Source organism: Martes martes (genome assembly GCF_963455335.1).
Source record: "Martes martes genome assembly, chromosome: 10".
Taxonomy (NCBI): domain Eukaryota; kingdom Metazoa; phylum Chordata; class Mammalia; order Carnivora; family Mustelidae; genus Martes; species Martes martes.
Window position 1 is genome coordinate 19,534,839 of NC_137898.1, and position 16,800 is coordinate 19,551,638.

The window sequence follows — 16,800 nt, forward strand, 5'->3', positions numbered from 1 at the left end:
GGATGAACAGCCCCCAGTGTGTCTACAGGCACCTGCCAGGGGGTGAGCAGGCATGAGCGCCCCAGCTTCACTGGCTACTGGCTAGAAAGAACCAGACTCCCTACCTCCCAGCCCAGACTCTCTCATACCCTATGTTAGTTTCAAGTGGAAAAGCCCAAGGGCTTTGGAATCCTAATGTGCCATTGCTTTCCTGGCCGTGGATCAACTAACCTTTCTGACCCTCAACTTTCTCCTCTGCAAAATGGGAATACCACCTAGTTCAGAAGGCTGGCGTAAGGGAGGTTCCAATAAAGTACCTGGTGATACCTGGCAGAGGGCAGGGCCTACACCGGCAGCAAACACAAGGGCCCGTGGATCGTGCCATCTCCTGGGGTTTGTCTCTGCCGGTGGCCAAAGTGGGAACCCAGAAAGGGAAGTAGGGGAACCCAGGGTGGTCACCACCCACCACATGAAGAATAGAGCCTGACAGCCAGAGTCACCTGGGGATCTGCTCAGCTGTGAGAGATGCCCTCTGCCCCTGGCACCAGACCCGGCCCCCAGAGGTGCTCGCACAGGATACCCTGTGGGATGCAGCCGGGGTTCTCACTCCCTCAGGCTCCTCCCCTCAGGGAAGGCTGGGAATGGTGCACAGTGGCCCCATTTCCAGCAGCCCCAGAGCAAGGGCCTGGAGCGGCCTCCCCAGGGGGATACTGGTCAGAAGCCACCTCTGGCTGCTCTGCTCCCACAGCCCGAAGGTCAGAGGGAAGGAGGTGGGGACAGTGGGAAGGGAGTGCAGCCTAGAGGCTGCTGAGACAGGGTCTCCCTCTCCGAAGGTCTTTACTTGCTGAGAGGAGCCTGCTCGCAACAAAACAAAACAAAACAAAACAAATACACAGCGGGGAGCAGGTGGGCCAGTGCTGCACAAGAAGGGCAGCAAGCAGGCCATAATGTTTACCTCCACAGGGTCTGGTGGGCGCAGGAGCCCAGCCCACCCTTTCCTTTCCCTTCCCTTCCCTTTTCCGTCAGCTTCAGAGCCTCATCCAGGAATGGTGGTGCCTGGACCCACCCAGATCCCTTCCTCCCCGGACCCACCCTGACAGATACAGGAAGGAGGAAGCAGAAGGCAAGGAAGGGTTGGGGGGGAGGAATGGGGAGGAGTCCCCTTTGACCTGATCTAGAAGGCAGGGTGGCAGGCAGGAGGTGGGCGAGCGGGTGGGGCCCTGGGGTCCCTTGGGCAGGCGAGCCCCGGCTCTGGCTCCAGCTCCAGGCTGCTGGCCTCTGGCTGAGCAAGTCCTAGTTTGGAGAGCCAGCCGCTGTGGCTGCTGCTCTGCCCCCTCCCCCTCGCCACCCTCCTCCCCCCTGCCTGAGCAGCCGTTATGAAAATAACCCCATTGGTAACCAACTGCACTTCCTCTCCCAGCGGTGGCTCCAGGCCCTGCAGCAACCAGGGGGCCGGTGGGCGGACGGGCGGGCACACACATAACAGTCCTGCCTCCTGGCTTCTCTTCCCAAAGTCCCCAGAGCCAGGCTGAGCAATAGCCCAGCAGCCTCCCCTCCACCTGGCACCCGGCAGAGCACACACAGCCCCTGCCTTGGCTCCTGGAGGTTTGGGGAAGCAGAAGTGGGGGGTGGGTCGTGCCCCCTCTGGCCACGGTGTGTCCTCTCGTACCCACTGGATAGGTGTTCTGGGGTCTGGAGCAAGCGTATGAGACAGCTAATCACTGGCGCCCATCAGAATAACCACAAAAACATATGTGTCGAGGCTTTCACAACTTACAAAGCACATTTTCACAAGTATTATCAGACAGGACGCTTATGATTCTCCCACGCGGGTGGCATTACCGTCCCAGCTAAACCAACAGGGCCACCTGAGGCTCAGAAGTGGCTAAGCTGGGACTGTCCAACCTGGGTCTCCTGGCCCTGCCAAAGGGGCCTGCCAGAGCTGCCCTGGCTCGTGTCCCAGAAAGGCCAGCCCATGTCACACTCATGCTGTCCAGAATGCCACCCCTCTCCAGCTTACACTCCTGGCTCTCTAGGGTCGAGAGTGGCAGCCCTCAAACGTCCACCACCCCTTGACACTCTTTAAAATTACTGACGATCCCCAAAAGATTTTGTTTCAGGGGGTTAGAGCTACTGCTATTTACCATATTAGTAATTAAAACTGAGGGGGCGCCTGGGTGGCTCACTTAAGAAGCTGCCTTATGCCTTCAGCTCGGGTCAGGATCGAGCCCCCATCGGGCTTCCTGCTCAGCGGGAAGCCTATTTCTCCCTCTCCCACTCCCTCTGTTTGTGCTCCTGTTCTCGCTGTCTCTCTGTCAAATAAATAAATAAAATAAAATAAAAAGAAATGAAAACTGAGAAATTTAAAATATATGGACTCATCTAAAAACAACAAACTCCTGGGTACCTCAGTCTGTTAAGTGCCTGCCTTTGGGTCAGGTCATGATCGCAAGGTCCTGGGATCGTGCCTCCCCTCGGGGTTCCCTGCTCAACGGGGAGCCTGCTTCTCCCTGTCCCCCTGCTTGTGTTCTCTCTAGTGTGCTTCTCTAATAACTAAATAAAATCTTAAAACAAAAATAAAAACAAAACCAAAAGCCCCCAATAAACTCATTATGTGTTAACATAAATAACATACTTTTCTTTTAAAACACAAACTGTATTTTCTTAAAAAAAATAGCTAGAGGAGTGTCATTGTTTTAATTTTTGCAAATCTCTTTAATTTCTGGTTTAATAGAAGACAGCTGGATTCCCCAACTGCCTCTGCAGCCAGTCTGTTGTGATACGTTTCGGTGGAGCATGTGAAGAAAATTCTGCCTCCCTCTGACATGTCATTAGAAGAGAAGTATTTTAATGGGCTCTTCAGGCAGTGATGGATGTTCTTCTTTGCCACTATATCACAATATGACAAGTGGTCGTTTCTTAAAGGTTAGTGGCTACGTGGAGTCTGAAACCGTATCAATGAACTTTTCACTCTTGTATTCTGAATTCTGTAACATCGAGCATTGGAAAATATATTTTACTGAGTTATGTAGATCTGCCAAATGTCGACACATTTCCTTATACAAAATCAAGAACTCACACTTGCTAACATCACCACTGGTCTCGTCAGAAAAGTCCTTAAAGTCCTGGGAAGCTGTCAGGCCCTAGACAGTGGAAACAAGGTTTCTAAAATTCTAATTTTTGCTTTTCAAAGGCTCAAAGTTTACCATTAGCAACAAATACTGATACTGGTTTTGAAGTGGCAAGCTCACTTCATTCATTTCTGAGAAAATGTCTGCCAGATACCCAAGTCTGAAGACTTCTGTCTATCAGGTGTTCTTTCACGTTAAAATGGTGTTCCTTAAAACACGTTAACTCACACAGCTTGCAACTCAGCTACAAAACTGCTTTTCAAGGGGTGCCTGGGTGGCTCAGTGGGTTAAAGCTCTGCCTTCGGCTGAGGTCATGATCCCACCTGGGATCAGGCTTGCACTGGCTCTCTGCTCAGCAGGGAGCCTGCTTCCCCCTCTCTCTGCCTGCCTCTCTGCCTACTTGTGATCTCTCTCTGTCAAATAAATAAATAAAAAATCTTAAAAAAAAACAACCCCAAACCTGCTTTTCAAGACAACCGTCACAGTCCGGTTTGCAGCAAAACTGCAGCCTCCACACAGAATATGTGGGAAGAGGTAGACTCGAGGATCTGGACTTTGTAAAGTTAATACTTTTTGTTGCATCTTGCTGTCGTGAGCGGGAGGCATACAACAGCTTCCAGTTTACACTGGGGCCACTGCCTCGGTCTGTGCCCAAGTTCCAAGCTGCTTGACGCCACCCTCGCCTCTGCGCTGTGGGTACAACTGTTAACGTGGTGAAAAGGGCATGAGCCAGGGCAGCTCTGAAAGTACTATTATGGGAATAGTGTTGATAGTGTCAACCCTCTGCAAGGGTCGAGGGCACCCCCAGGACCGTACTTTGGGAACCACTAGTTCAGAAGCAACTCCAAATCCTCCGGCCTGGCAAATGTGGTTTCGGTGCGGCAATAACTCAGCCTCCTATGCTGACAAAAACCGGGTTCTAACCCAGCCATCCTCTCCTCTGTCCCGCACTCCGGCCGCGCACAGCCTACCTTCTGCCTGGAAGACCGGCCCCTTCCCCCCCGCTCACAGCTGCCCCAGCCAAGAAGGCACCACTCCCACCGGGCACCTCACACCACTTATTCGGCTTCTTCTCTGCCTCTGGACCCCTGGAGCCCTCATTCTTTCAAATCCATATGGCTTGTTCCTCCCCCAATCCCACTGGCCACCAGGCTACAAGCTGCTGGGGGCCAGGACCCAGGGGCTGTGCGTTGTCGGGGCCTGGCCAGCACAGGGCCTGGCAGTGAGTCCAGTGTTTACCACCGATCGGCTCAGGAGGAAGGAAAAGGGAATTCCGTGGGGGAGGGGCGAGAGCCGTGAGGGAAGAGAAGGGCTTCCTCTGCCTTGGGTACCGCACCCAAGGGCTGACCACAGGGCCCAGGCCGGCCCAGGCCACTTCTGTTTGTTGGGCACAAGGGGATGGCAACAGCCTGCGTTCTAGCAGCTACCTTCCTCTCCTCTCCAGAGGACCCGAAGAGTGAACAGCGGAGACCCCTGTCGGGGCTGGGTGCCACTGCCCACTCCCGCTCTCCATGGCTTTCCTTGTGAAGCCTGGACAGCAGGACGTGGCAACATGAGGGTTGTGGGCAAGGAAGGGAGAGGAAGGGTGACTCAGATGCTTGGGGGCTGGGCCCAGGCCCAAGCCCCTGCTCTGAGCTCCTTGAGGAAGCATCCCCGGTCTCTCCTTGGTGTCCCGAGTCCCTGTCTCATGGTCCGGCTCCTGCAAAGCCTGGGAGAAATGTCTGTGGAATGACTGGCTCATTCCTTTAGGGCCTCCCCTCCAAGCCATCCTGCCACAGGTACCACAGGTCGTTCTAGAGCGCCCGCTGACCCAACTGGCCTTCCACTGTCAGGTGAGCACAACGCATAGCCCTGGGACTGGACATGACTGGCCTCTCGGCCTCTTGTCCCATCTCTTCCGTACTTTCTTACATTTTATTTGACAGACACATAATGCGCTTTGTGCCAGGCACTGTTCTAAGTAAGCATTTTACAAATTTAAGCTCACTGAACCTCATTAAAATTAGTAGTGTTATCCCCATTTTATAGGTGAGGAAACTGAGGAACAAAGAGATTAAATAACTTGCCTGTGGCCATACAGCTAGAAAGTGGCAGAGCTGGGGTTTCCAACCCAGGAGTCTGCTCTAGGTCCGTGCTCCAAACCCCTCACTCCCCACCTCTGGAAGGGGTTCTCTGTGCTTGGCCTCTGGCACCCAGTAGTCTATCTGGAACGCCATTCCCCTCTTCTGCTTAGTGACCTCTCTCATCTTTTTCCTCTTGTCTTTTCAGAGTTGGCTCAGACACTGGGTCTGCTGGAAAGTTCCTCCCAGCCCCCTCTCCCGGAGGGGGGGGGGATGGTGAGCTGCTCCCACGCTTGGGCCCTCTCTCTGTTATTCTCAGCCATTAGCGCTAGTTTGCAAGCCTGTATCCCCCACAGGACTGTGGGCCCCCAGAGACCAGGAACTGCCCGTAATTGCATCCCCAGGGTCTAGAAGTGCCGGACGAGGACCGAAGAGTGAATGGAGGAAAAAGTGAATGGTCCACGCTCCACTGCCTGGATGAAACTGAGAGCACAGAGCTTCGGGCACACCGACCCAGAGGCCGGCCAGCTCCCGAGGCCTTCCCGCCGGCACTGGGAGGACAAGTTGCTGGTTTGGGCTGTACTCTTGTGTCTCAGAGGCACACATTGAAACTGATCCCTGACGGGGTTATCTCTCTCCGTGTCTCCCGACACCCTGCTGGCCCCCAGGTCCTTCTTCCCTCGTGGCCGTGGCTGAGACCTCTTGTTGCCTTCTCCTGTATCTGCAGCAGGCTCCCATTCCCCATCTGTGCGGAGCAGCACACCCCGTCATCCCTCATTCAAAATTTAACTCCCTCTCTGAGCTTTCTGTCCATGTTGCTCCCTCCTCCATCCCCTAGGAGATCTTCTCAGAATCAGCTGTCAACCCCTCCCCCTCGACTCCCCAGCCCTGCCTCCATGCACCACTCAGGGGCCTTTTCCTGCCTTTGAGGCAGACACTGTGCCTAAAGTCTCTTGGAGAAGTTGCAGGAGACAAAGAGCTTTTGCGAGGATGTGGACCCAAAGGTCCAGAGGGGCTCCACCTCTGACCAGCTACAGGACCTCAAGTCAGGTTGCTCACCCTGAGCCTCGATTTCCTCACCTGATACCTGGGGTTAACACCTCCCTGTCTTGCTCACGGGAGCTGGAAAGTTTGTTCATGGCAACCCATTCCTCAGTTGACCAAAACTTTCAAGACAGGAAATTAACTCCAGAGACCTAAAGATTAGGACAGCCACTCTGGAGCATAGCTTGACAATGGCTGTCTAGAGGGAAGATACACTACCCTGTCACCAAGCACCAGCGGCCCGAACACACGAGGAGCCGTGGACTGGAACAGTCCCTGAAGACGGCTTCCATGGCAAAGACCCCGCCAGTGCCTGGACTGTCCATCAGCAGGGTACTGGGCAAACAGGCTGTCCAACAGTTTCGGAAAGGATTAGTACACTGCAGCCCAAATGGGCACACCAGAGCTCAGGTCTCAAGACGCCTAAATCTCCACAACGATATGGAGGAAAAAACCCTGAATTCCGAATAGGTACAGCATGCCATTTAAATCCAGTGCAGAACCATACAGAACAGTACTACCTGTTGCTACAGACAGACACCTATCTATGTAGGAAACATTTTTAAAAGGCCTAAGAATACAAACACCAAAACACAGGATTGCGGTTTCCTCTGGGGAGGGACACATGGGGCCTCTACCTCCATCTAAAGCAGATACGGCACAACGGTAAGATTTGACCGAAGCAATGGGTGTTTCATGATTCTGTACGCTTTTCTAATTGTAAAATATTCTGTGCTTTTAAAAAGATTTTTAAAATAGCTCTTAAAAAACGCCCTCCCCAGCCCCTGAGGGAGAACAGCTCCCCGGGGTTGCCCTGCGTCTTCCAAGGATGGGTTTCAGCAGCGGCATGGAACCCCAACTGTGTTCCTTACACTGTCTCGTAGTAGGAACCCCGTGTCTGTGGGGCCGGAAGGTCTCCCCCCAAAGGATGCCTTCCAGAGCGGGGGGTGAGCGGGTGGCAGGTTGTGTCAGTGGGGTGTCTGTGTGGGCTGGGGAGCAGGAACCAGCTTGCTCCCTTTCACAACCGCCCCCGCCTTAGTAAAATGTCAGCAAGCTGGGGAAGGGGGGGCGGAGAGCCAGGCAAGCTGTTAACCCGCGAGATGCTGATGCTGGGGCGTGGGCGGCGCAGGCCCAGGCTCCCAGACAGCTATTTTGGCATGTGCTGTGATCGGGCTCAACCCTGGCAGGGGAGAGGCCTCTACGTGGGAGCTCTGGACTGGCGCTCTGCCAGGAGCAAGGGGGAGGAGGTCTTTGAAAGGGAGGGGGAGGGCTCTGGGGCCCTTCCTCTCTCTTCAGACCTCTCACTGTTAGGCGCTAAGTACAAGTGAGGCCCAATGCACTGTGCTCTCCTCCCCAGCACCTCTCCCCAGGCCACAGGCCACAGGCCACCTGTGACCTCAGGGTGATATCAAGGGTTCCTTTGCACATGTCTCGAGTCTTCTGCAACCTGTGCTTTGAAAGCAAGACAAAAGATCACAGACTCGCCCCTCCACTCCACATCCACCCAGGGAGCCCAGGACAACCCGCTCACAACCCATTCTCCCTCATTCTCTTGTAGTCCCATACCCAAGGATCCCCCTAGCCCAGCCTTGCTCCTCCTGCAGCTGGGATCCTGGTGGCAGTTCTCTCTTGGGGTCCAGGAGCGGGATGTCTCATGGGTCTTCACTCCCACACAAGACAAAAATCTCTTCATCTCACAGAGCACTCAAACCCCTTTTTGGGCTCTACCAGTTTGGGCCTGGGAAACTAAAACAGAAGAAAAGGGTGCTAGTAAGTAGGACGGCCTGTGTTCTGAAAAGATCCAGTGTGAGCTGTGTGATTCCGAGGCCAGGCCTCTGACCTCTTTGAGCCTTTGTTCCTCATCTGTAAAATGGGAATAAAACCAACTACGAGATTGTTCTAAGGAGTACATGAAAACAACTGTTAACTGGCAGACAAAGATGAGCTGGCACATCACATGCCTGGATGCAGGGGAGTGTGGGGGAGGGCTGGAGTGGTCGTGTCCTCAGTCTCCCCTTCCTCTCCCTGGGCCACAGAGCCCCTGGTCTCACTCAAACCTGCTCTCCACCACCTGACCGGCTCCCTTGTGTCTCAGCTGAGGAAGGGGGCAAAAAGGAGAGGGCAGATGGGTAGCTAGTTCCTTGAGGGCGCCTGGTCACTGCTCTGGTCTACTCTTCCCCACACGAAACTACCTTCCAAGGCTGCCAGCCCTGACTAGAGTGCCAGGCAGGTCCCATGCCGAGAACTCTGGGGGTGCCCTAAGGGTATCAAGGCCTCTACAAAGTAAACAGAGGAAGCAGTCCAGGGGAGCAAGAAATGAGTGCTTGGCACCACCCACTCATCTCACCCACTAGGCTGCTGCTAAGCCTAGACACAGGTGCGACAGCTTCCCCTTCTTAGCCACGCCGTCTCCCGTGATGACTTTGAGAACTACTCAGGTGGCGGCAGCAGCCTCCAGAAGGAGAGGCAGAGGGGGCAGGGAGGAGGACAGGTGGAGGTGAGGTGGAAGGTGCTGGATGAGAAGGATTCCTCGGAAAACAAGGAAGGCTGTGGGGTCCTAAGATGTGGTACAAACTGACCTGATACTGGAGTCAGGGGACCGGTGCTGGGGTCCCGGATAACCCCTAGCTGGCTGTGAGACCTTGGCCCAGTCAGGGCCACATCACTGGGCCTCAGTGTTTAGGGCAGGGGAGGGGCTGGGCCAGGTGCTGTGGAGGCTCCCGCAGGGCCTGCCTTCTGCCTCCTTCTGACCAGCTCTGTCCTGGCAGGCGGGGTATCAGGTAACCGGCCAGCGGGCGGTGGCTGTGGGTCCACCCACAGCAGGTGTTTGGTACAAGTGGACAGGCTCCAGGAAGAATTTCCCCTTCCACCTCCCTCTCCACAATGGTAGCTGTCGCCCCCCTGTGTCACTCTAGCAATACTGCAAGGACAAGTTGCCCATCAGCTTCTGGACCTTGAAACTCTCTCTAGCCTTTGCAGGGATATAGGGACCCAACCTCTGCTTCTCCTGGAGCCCAGGACAGACCAAGTCTCAGAGCCAGTGTGCCCACTCACTTCTCCTCTGCTTCGGGGGAATGACTGGTAAATTCTGGAGAGGGCTCCAGGAAGCCGAGGAAGGTAGGTTTGATTCTCTTTCCCCTACCTTCAGCTGCCCAGGGCCAACGCTCTCTGACTAGGGTCACTCAGTCCTTCTTCCATCCTTGCCTGGAAGGACACCATTCTCCTGCTCTCTTTGGGAGCTGGGGCGGCTCCACATCCTGAGATCTGACCTTTTTGGAGTATGGCACAGACAGAAATTGACAAAAGTTGCCCATCCCCTCCCCTGACTTGTAAGCCAGAGACTCAGGCGGGTGTGTGGCAGCAAAGGAAGATAGAGAGAGAGAGAGTGAGAGAGAGAGAGACCCATTCCAGTTCCTGACCTCCGCCAGCTCCATGCTCGCACATGACATTACCAGCGGGTGTGGGAGTAGGGGCGTGCACAGCAGAATGGGGTAAACTGACACACAGCTCAGCCACTGGGGTCACTTTTTCTTCTCCAGCTGGCAGGAACCCAGGGACTCTGACTTGCACCTGGGCCACTCCCAGTATTAGCCTGAGTAGGACAAACCACTCAAAGAGGCCCCTTTGCTCGCAGACATCCTGGCACCACGGACAGGGGTTCTTGCTCTGCAAGAGGAATCCCTCAACATGTGCCACCTGACCACTGCAGAAACCAACCCAAACTTCAGCTCAGGCAGCCCAGCGGGCACCCTCTACCAGTCTGGACTTCAAGCCCGGGCTCACTTGGGGCTGTGCGGCATCACCTCTCAATGGGACCTATTGTCTCAAACTTGTTCCACAGGTGCATTTCATGCCCTCTGGGAACTAAGGACTTTGAGCACTAAGGAAGGGCAGGGGTGGCGGAGCCAATGCTCAGGCTCCCAGGGGCTCTGGAGGCCCAGGCTCCTTATGTCTGGGTGTGTGAAGCGCCAAGTAATTTCTGATGCCCCTGAGGTGCAAAACCAGTTAATCCACAGGCTGTGCGACCTGCCCAAGGTCAGGCTGCTGGGACCAGGCCAGGGGCTAAGTGAGTCCTCTCTCTAGGTGTGCCCTGGAAGAGCAGGAGAGGACAGGAGTCAATTTGCCTCCCACTTGTGACTGACTACCCACTAGGCCAATAGGATCTGAAGGATAAGGACAGGGGAAAACCCATTTGTCCTGGGATTAGGGCAGGGCCTATAGGACTCTTCCGGGAGGGGCTGATGGTTCCCAGCAAGGATCCATGAGGTGGAACGGGGCTGGATCATAGCCTAGCTTTTTGTCTTGCTATGCTAAAAGAGAAGAGATTCTTACCACTCCCCAGATTCCAAGAGGATGAAACCAGTTGTGGGGGTCTGAGATGTGCTTTAAGGAAAAACCTCTTGAGGGAAGATGACAAAGAGGCTGCCATTCAGAGACTGTTCTACCTGCCCAGCTCGGGGATGGCAAACGCGTGGCCAGGGTACCACCGCTACCCCTCCCAAGCCCACAGCACAGTGCTGATTATAGAACTCAACCACCAAGGCAAGATCAGAATGCAGCAGCCACCACCAATCGATTTGTTATCTTTGGTCCTCCCTTCTAGCCACTGTCAATTCACTTATCAGATCCCTCAGCCCCAAGGTGTGAGGATGGCCTAAATGCAGAGGGTGGAAGCCCAAGGAGAAGCAAGAGCCCGGTTACGGATGAACGTGGAGCCTGAGGAAAAGATGGAGGTGAGGGGCTGCTTCAGCTAGGGCGCTGGGGACTTTCACCTGAAAACGGAAACCAGCAAAGGTGGCTGGATGAGATAAAAAACATTAAAGGTGCCAGGCCCAAAACAAGTGTACTATTCCAAATGTCTCCCCCTCCCTCCAACCCAAGCAAGGCGGACGGGGTCAGCCCCAGTGGGCATCTGATTCTCCGAGCTCCCAGGCCTGTCAGGAGAGTCTTTTCCCTCACTGCCCTCTCCCTGGCTATGGGGTCTCGAAATATATTCATTTCTGAATGCCCCACTGCCCTGCGCAGCTACTACACAGAGACACTCCTTACATGCTTCCAGAGATCGCTGTTTGATTTTCTTCTCATTAAGCGCCTATCAGATCACTTACCATCCCCAGAGTGATGTCATACTTTGGTCCTCAAACCCGGGAGCATATTAGAAACACTTGTGAAGCTTAAAAACAACAACAACAACAACAAAAGACCCCACCCAGGCCCCATCTCCAGCCCTGATGAGTTAGGCATGCTAAGGATAAGATCTGGGAATCTGAATTTCCTAAAGCTCCCTAGGTCATTGTGATGTTCTGTTCAGGAACCCGGTCTAGAGAAAGGGTTTTGGACTGCAGTTCAAACTCTCTCTCTCCTTTTTCCTTGCTGTGTGATTCTGGGCAAACCACTTATGTCTTTGAGCCTGTGTTTTTCCTCATCTATAAAAATGGAAAAGTCACACCTCTCCTGCTTAGAGAATTACGTAAAGGTATTTGTTGGTTCTCTTGCATCTTGTTCTTTCCCCCCTGAACGTGCCTGAGGTTCACCCCACCTGCACTAACCTGTGCCTTTCAGGAGGGGCACAGCTACAGGTCACAAGAGCCCGACACTTGGTGCCCTGTGGGCAGGGACAGGAAGCCTCTGGCGGAGCCCCTCCCTCCCCCTCCGGAGCCTGTGAACACTGGAGGCTACATCCTGCAGGGCTGGGTGTAAACTGCTCCATCTTGTAGGGCTGTGGGTGACAGAATGAGGTACTGGAAGCCTTGCACCCTGCCCCGTTTTATATGGCACCGAAGCTTGTGTGGCTTCACAAGAGTCCACGGAGCTCCATCTGGCAGTGTGAGAATCCTGATCTCTGGGTGTGCTTGGTGACACAGACACAAAGAACAGGGCCATGGTAAGGCTGGCAGAGGGCACAGGTCAGCATTACAGGTCTGCCAAGCCGCAGAGCAGGAGAAAACTGCCCATGTTATTGGTGGGTAAAGTCTACCCTGGGAAGGGTCAGGGCAAAGCTCGAGTAGGGGGTGTGCCGAATGCCACAAAGCCAGGGCAACTGAAGAAAAGTGAGAGGGAGGCTTTGGGCAGGCTCCAAGTGGTCAGAGTCCAGCCTGAGTTGGCTCTGGGGTCCTTAGCTGATTGGCTGCAAGCTCCCTGACCAATGAGAAGGGCGGGGGTCAGTCAGGAAAAAGCCCAAGGAGCCAGGTGGGGTCCTCGTGGGGCTCCACCTTCCCTCACCTTACACCAGGGCTGCATGGCAGGAAGGACTCCCAGCCAGCGCCGGCACACATGCCATGAGCTGCCTGCCTTCCACCTTTCCACACCCTCCCCCAGTTCCTCACCAGAGTCCTGGTCAACCCTGTCCCAGGCATAAGACAGTGACATTTGGTGTGCCGGAGGAGGAGGAGGCAGCACGGAGCCTGAAGAGCCACAGCGCGTATTTCAGACTGCTGCCCACCCCATGCCTCACCCAGCAAGAGCGGGATGGGGGTAGGGGGAGCAATGCCTACCGCCTAGCAGAGGTAGAGGATAGGGTCTCTCCACTAATTAAGAGCAATATAGAACAGGTGGCCAGGCACCCCCAACCTCAAGGAGAGGCTTACAGTGATGAGCAATTAGCTCAGTGGCCAGTGTTCTGGGACAGCCAATATCAACAGAGGCCATGTTCTGCAGATGCCGTGCAGTGGCGGTAGGCAAACGGCCCCACCGAGGCGCGGGGGTTGGGGGTGGCCGTGACACCCTCCCCACCTCACTGCAGCCAGGGGGCTCAGAGGAGGCCCTGTTCTCTCAGTGCCCAGAACGGGTGAGCGGCCAGTCAGGGGGGCCCTACCTGCTGGTCCTACCCCGCAGGCAAGTTGGAAGCAGACCCTGCCTTGGTACCACAGAGGAGGCGCGCTAAGCCGCGGGTGCCAGCGAATGACTCCCACCCGGTGCCAGTGCCGGGACTCTAGGAGCTAACCCCGACGCGGAGCCAAGCCAACTCAGCCCATCCGGCCGGCGCCGGGCGGAGACCTCCACTCACTGTCAGTCCGGAGACCGCGAGGGGCGCCTCCCGGAGCCCGGCGCAGTGTCCGACCGGTGCCGCGGTACCCACCGCGCTGCCGCCGCGCTCACCTGTGCCCGAAGAGACGCAGCCCGGGGAAGCGCCGCTTGTTGAGGCGCCGCGGCGCCTTGTCCGGCTCGGGACCCGCGTCGTGCTCGGAGCCACTGGACGAAGCGGAGGCCGACTCCGAGTCGCTGCTCCGGGCCTCGGGGCTGCCGTCCCGCGGCTCCATCCGGCCCTAGCCCCGGCCGGCGGCGGGCCCGCGGGAGACGCCCATGCCGGGCCGGCGGCCGGGGCTTAGCACGCCGGCTCCGCGCCGCCTGCCGCGACCATGGCGCGCCCTCGCTCCACCCGCCCCGCGCCGCGCGCCCCCGCGCCCCACGCCCAGGTGCCCGGGAAGCGGCCGCCGCCGCTCCAGGAAGTGCCGCCAGCCGCGGCCGCAGGACCCCGCATAGCTGGCCGGGCCGCTGCCTGCCCGCCGCCGAGCACGCCCCCTCGGCTGCGCGGCGGCACCGGCTCGCGGCGCCCTCTGCCGGCCGCCGGCCGCGCCGCCACCCGCCTCGGCGGCCAGGAGAGGACGGAGCCCGGGAGGGGCGGGGCCCCGGAGGTCCCGCCTCCCCACCCCTAGGCTGGTCCCCCTGGATCCCACAGTATCTCCTGGGGTCTCACACGCGGGCACTGAGCACACCCAGGCACACACGATCTTTTCCTCCCCTCAGCCCCGCCCTGAACAACCTACACGCTCACGAGTGAACCCCTGCGAGGGCAGCTGTCACCACCACTCTGCCCCAGCCACATCGGTGCAGACACCTCTCTTATACACCCCGTGCCTGCTCACAACCACTCATACAGTCTCCGCCCTTACCCCCTTGGCTCTCCCAAATCACACCCCCAGGAACATAAGTCATACAGTGTTCCCCGTACACGCAGAACACACACGCCTCTCACACACACTTCTGCTCACTCATTACTTAAACTAAGAACACGTCTCACCCCGGCATCACACTCAGACATATACATACCAGGACCAAAGTCACTTAGTGACCCTAGCACACGCCAACAGAGAACATACACGGTTCTCATACAAATTCATCTCCTCAGCTGTTCACAGTTGTTTCCAACCCTTTTGGACACGTCTAACACAATCGTTGTTTTCCCACAACGATATCCAATAGATCCTGTCCATCTCTTACACTATGGGAGTCACCCACATGCCTCTTACACAATCATACAGATGCACACATAAGGACCACACTCTCATTCACCAAGATAGACACCCACAGGGAACATACACATCTTTCTCCTGCTCACAGTTACCCCCCCCAGGAGAACAGTTATGGTGGCCATGTCCCTCTTGTACACATACCACCCACCCAGAAACATACCTTGAGGATGCACACACACACACACACACACACACACACACACACAGCCCCAAAGGCAGCAGAGGTCATCACCCTCTAGAAATGAGGAACGAAGTTGGAACCAGAGGAGTCCCCTGGGGGTGGCACAGCCAGGACACGTGCTGGGAACCAGCAGCTGGGCAGCCTCTGACAGCCCCTGCAGGGATGACCAACGGAGGCCAGGAACCTGGAGAACATGGTCCTCTTCCTCCCAAACTCTGCCACCCCGATGCCCACATCGGTTGCCCGCTGTTTCTGTTAGCTCTCCTCTCTGCAAAGCCACATCCTGTGTCACCTTCACTTTCACCCTCTCCAATGGGCTTCATGGCAGCCCATTTTCCAGCCTTACCCAGCCACATATAACCAACGCTCAGGGCTGTGACCTATGGGCAAGCCTGTGGTTTTGAGAAATAGCCGGCACCCAGAAGCTCAGAACTTTCTCCCAGCGTCCTTCAAGATTCCTGTGGGCCTGGAGAAGGTCTGACCAGGGAGGTCGGCACAGCCTCCCAGCTAGCAGACGTGCCCAGGGTGGGCAGGAGGAGGGCAGTGAAATCCCCAAGTACGCCTGACGCTGTCCTTCTGGGGTGCATAGGTCACTCTGAGGAAGTTTCCCAATGGTTCTGACACCAAGCTCCGAGGGAGGAGACCAGAGAGACAGCTGGAGACCCCACTGAGTTTGCTTACACAGCCTTACAATGCCCAAAACCGCACTCCGGTGGGGGGCTCTTCGTTCCAGCCCCTCTGCTGTTAGCTCCCTCAACAACCCAGCCTCCCGCACACAGTCCCCTAACAACTCAAACATCAGAAATCCCCTCACCCCGTCAAGAGCCCCTTTGCCCTTCTCTGAGCCTCTGCAGAGCCGCTGGACTACAGGTGGGCAAGCTCACGTTTGCCACCACTCCCAGCCCAGAGAAAAGAGGACTCAGAGAGGGCCAGAGGTCCCCGTGCCCATTCCTGGGCCACCTCGAGTACCTACTGTGTCCGGGGGGCCTCGGCTGGGATCTGTGGCACGTCCCAGGAGCGGTAGCGCCACATCTGCCTCAGTGCCCCTGGCTTTTCCCCTTCTTCTGTCCCCAGCGCCTCCGCGGGGCCCAGAGCTGTGGCCTCATCGCAGCCTCCCCCGGTACTGTGACCAGCCCCCAGTACGCTCATCCTGCCCGGCGACTCTCTTCCTCTTTCGGCACTTCCTGACCGGGGGGCCCTGCAAGAGGCCGGCCGGCCGGCCGCCCCAGAAGAGGACCAAGGCCTCGCAGGCGCCTTCCGCTGGCTGGGGCAGGAGGCTGGCCGGGAACAGGAGCTGCATGGGAGGGCGGGAGGCAGGTGAGGACAAGCCCAGCCCAGCAGCCAGGAGACAGCCCGAGTCAGAGGCTGTCCGTCAGCTGCCAGGCTTGCCCGGGCTGGAATCTGAACCTCAAGCTTCAGTCCAGCCTTCCTCTCCATTCAGACTCTCTGAGCTCTTCCCCTCTTGGTCCTGGTAAGATCTCCCGCTTCATCACAACTATGAGGGTAAACAGGCGGGCAGTGGACAGCCCCCACACTCCTCTCTCTCCTTCACACCTCTGCGAGCATCACACCATCTCACGCAGGGCCGGGCTCGTGGGACAGCGGCGGAGTGGAAGGAGTAACCGGAACAGAGCCAGAAGATGTGGGCTCCTGTCCTGTTTCTGCCACTTACTGGATCAGGTCAGAGAGGGCTACTTCTCTGAGTCATCTCCAACCCAATAAGGTAGGATATAAACACACAGACTAATGAGTGTATGTCAGGGAGCTTTTCTGAGCCTCAGTTTTCTTATCTGTGAAATGGAAGGGGGGGGCGATAGTAATAATGGGGCTCATGGAGTTTAGTGAGGATTAAATAAGAGGTAAAAGGGTTTACAAATGAAACCGTTCAGTAAATATTTATTCAGTGCCTTCTATGCATCGAGCACTATATCAGACCATATAACAATGAGCGAGGAACCAGAGCTCCAACCTCACACAGCTCAGATTCTAGTGGGGAAGACACCTAGGAGACAAATAATACATGAAATAATGTCGGAAGTGCTATAGAGAAAAATGAAGCCAAAATGAAGGGGAAAGAGTTTGATGAGAAGGAAAGAGTTTGATCTCCTACTTGGGTAGGAGATCAGGGAAGGCTCCTCTGAGGAGGTGACATT

At 56.1% G+C, this 16,800-nt stretch overlaps 1 protein-coding gene across 5 annotated transcripts in view; it reads right to left on the minus strand.

Moving 5' to 3' along the window:
* DGKZ (diacylglycerol kinase zeta) overlaps positions 1 to 15,902 on the minus strand; it is a gene marked incomplete at its 5' end in the record, with an annotated part of 32,128 nt that extends 16,226 nt beyond the window's left edge. For 3 of the 5 annotated variants that reach the window (XM_080815285.1, XM_080815283.1, XM_080815282.1), the window contains one exon: positions 13,313 to 13,623. In XM_080815285.1, the coding sequence (XP_080671411.1) occupies positions 13,313 to 13,473 (161 nt within the window). Of the gene's footprint in view, positions 1 to 13,312; positions 13,624 to 15,620 lie in introns of those variants that run through there. The other 2 variants (XM_080815281.1, XM_080815280.1) reach the window with 2 other exon arrangements.
* Between the last annotated feature and the right edge of the window lie 898 nt (positions 15,903 to 16,800).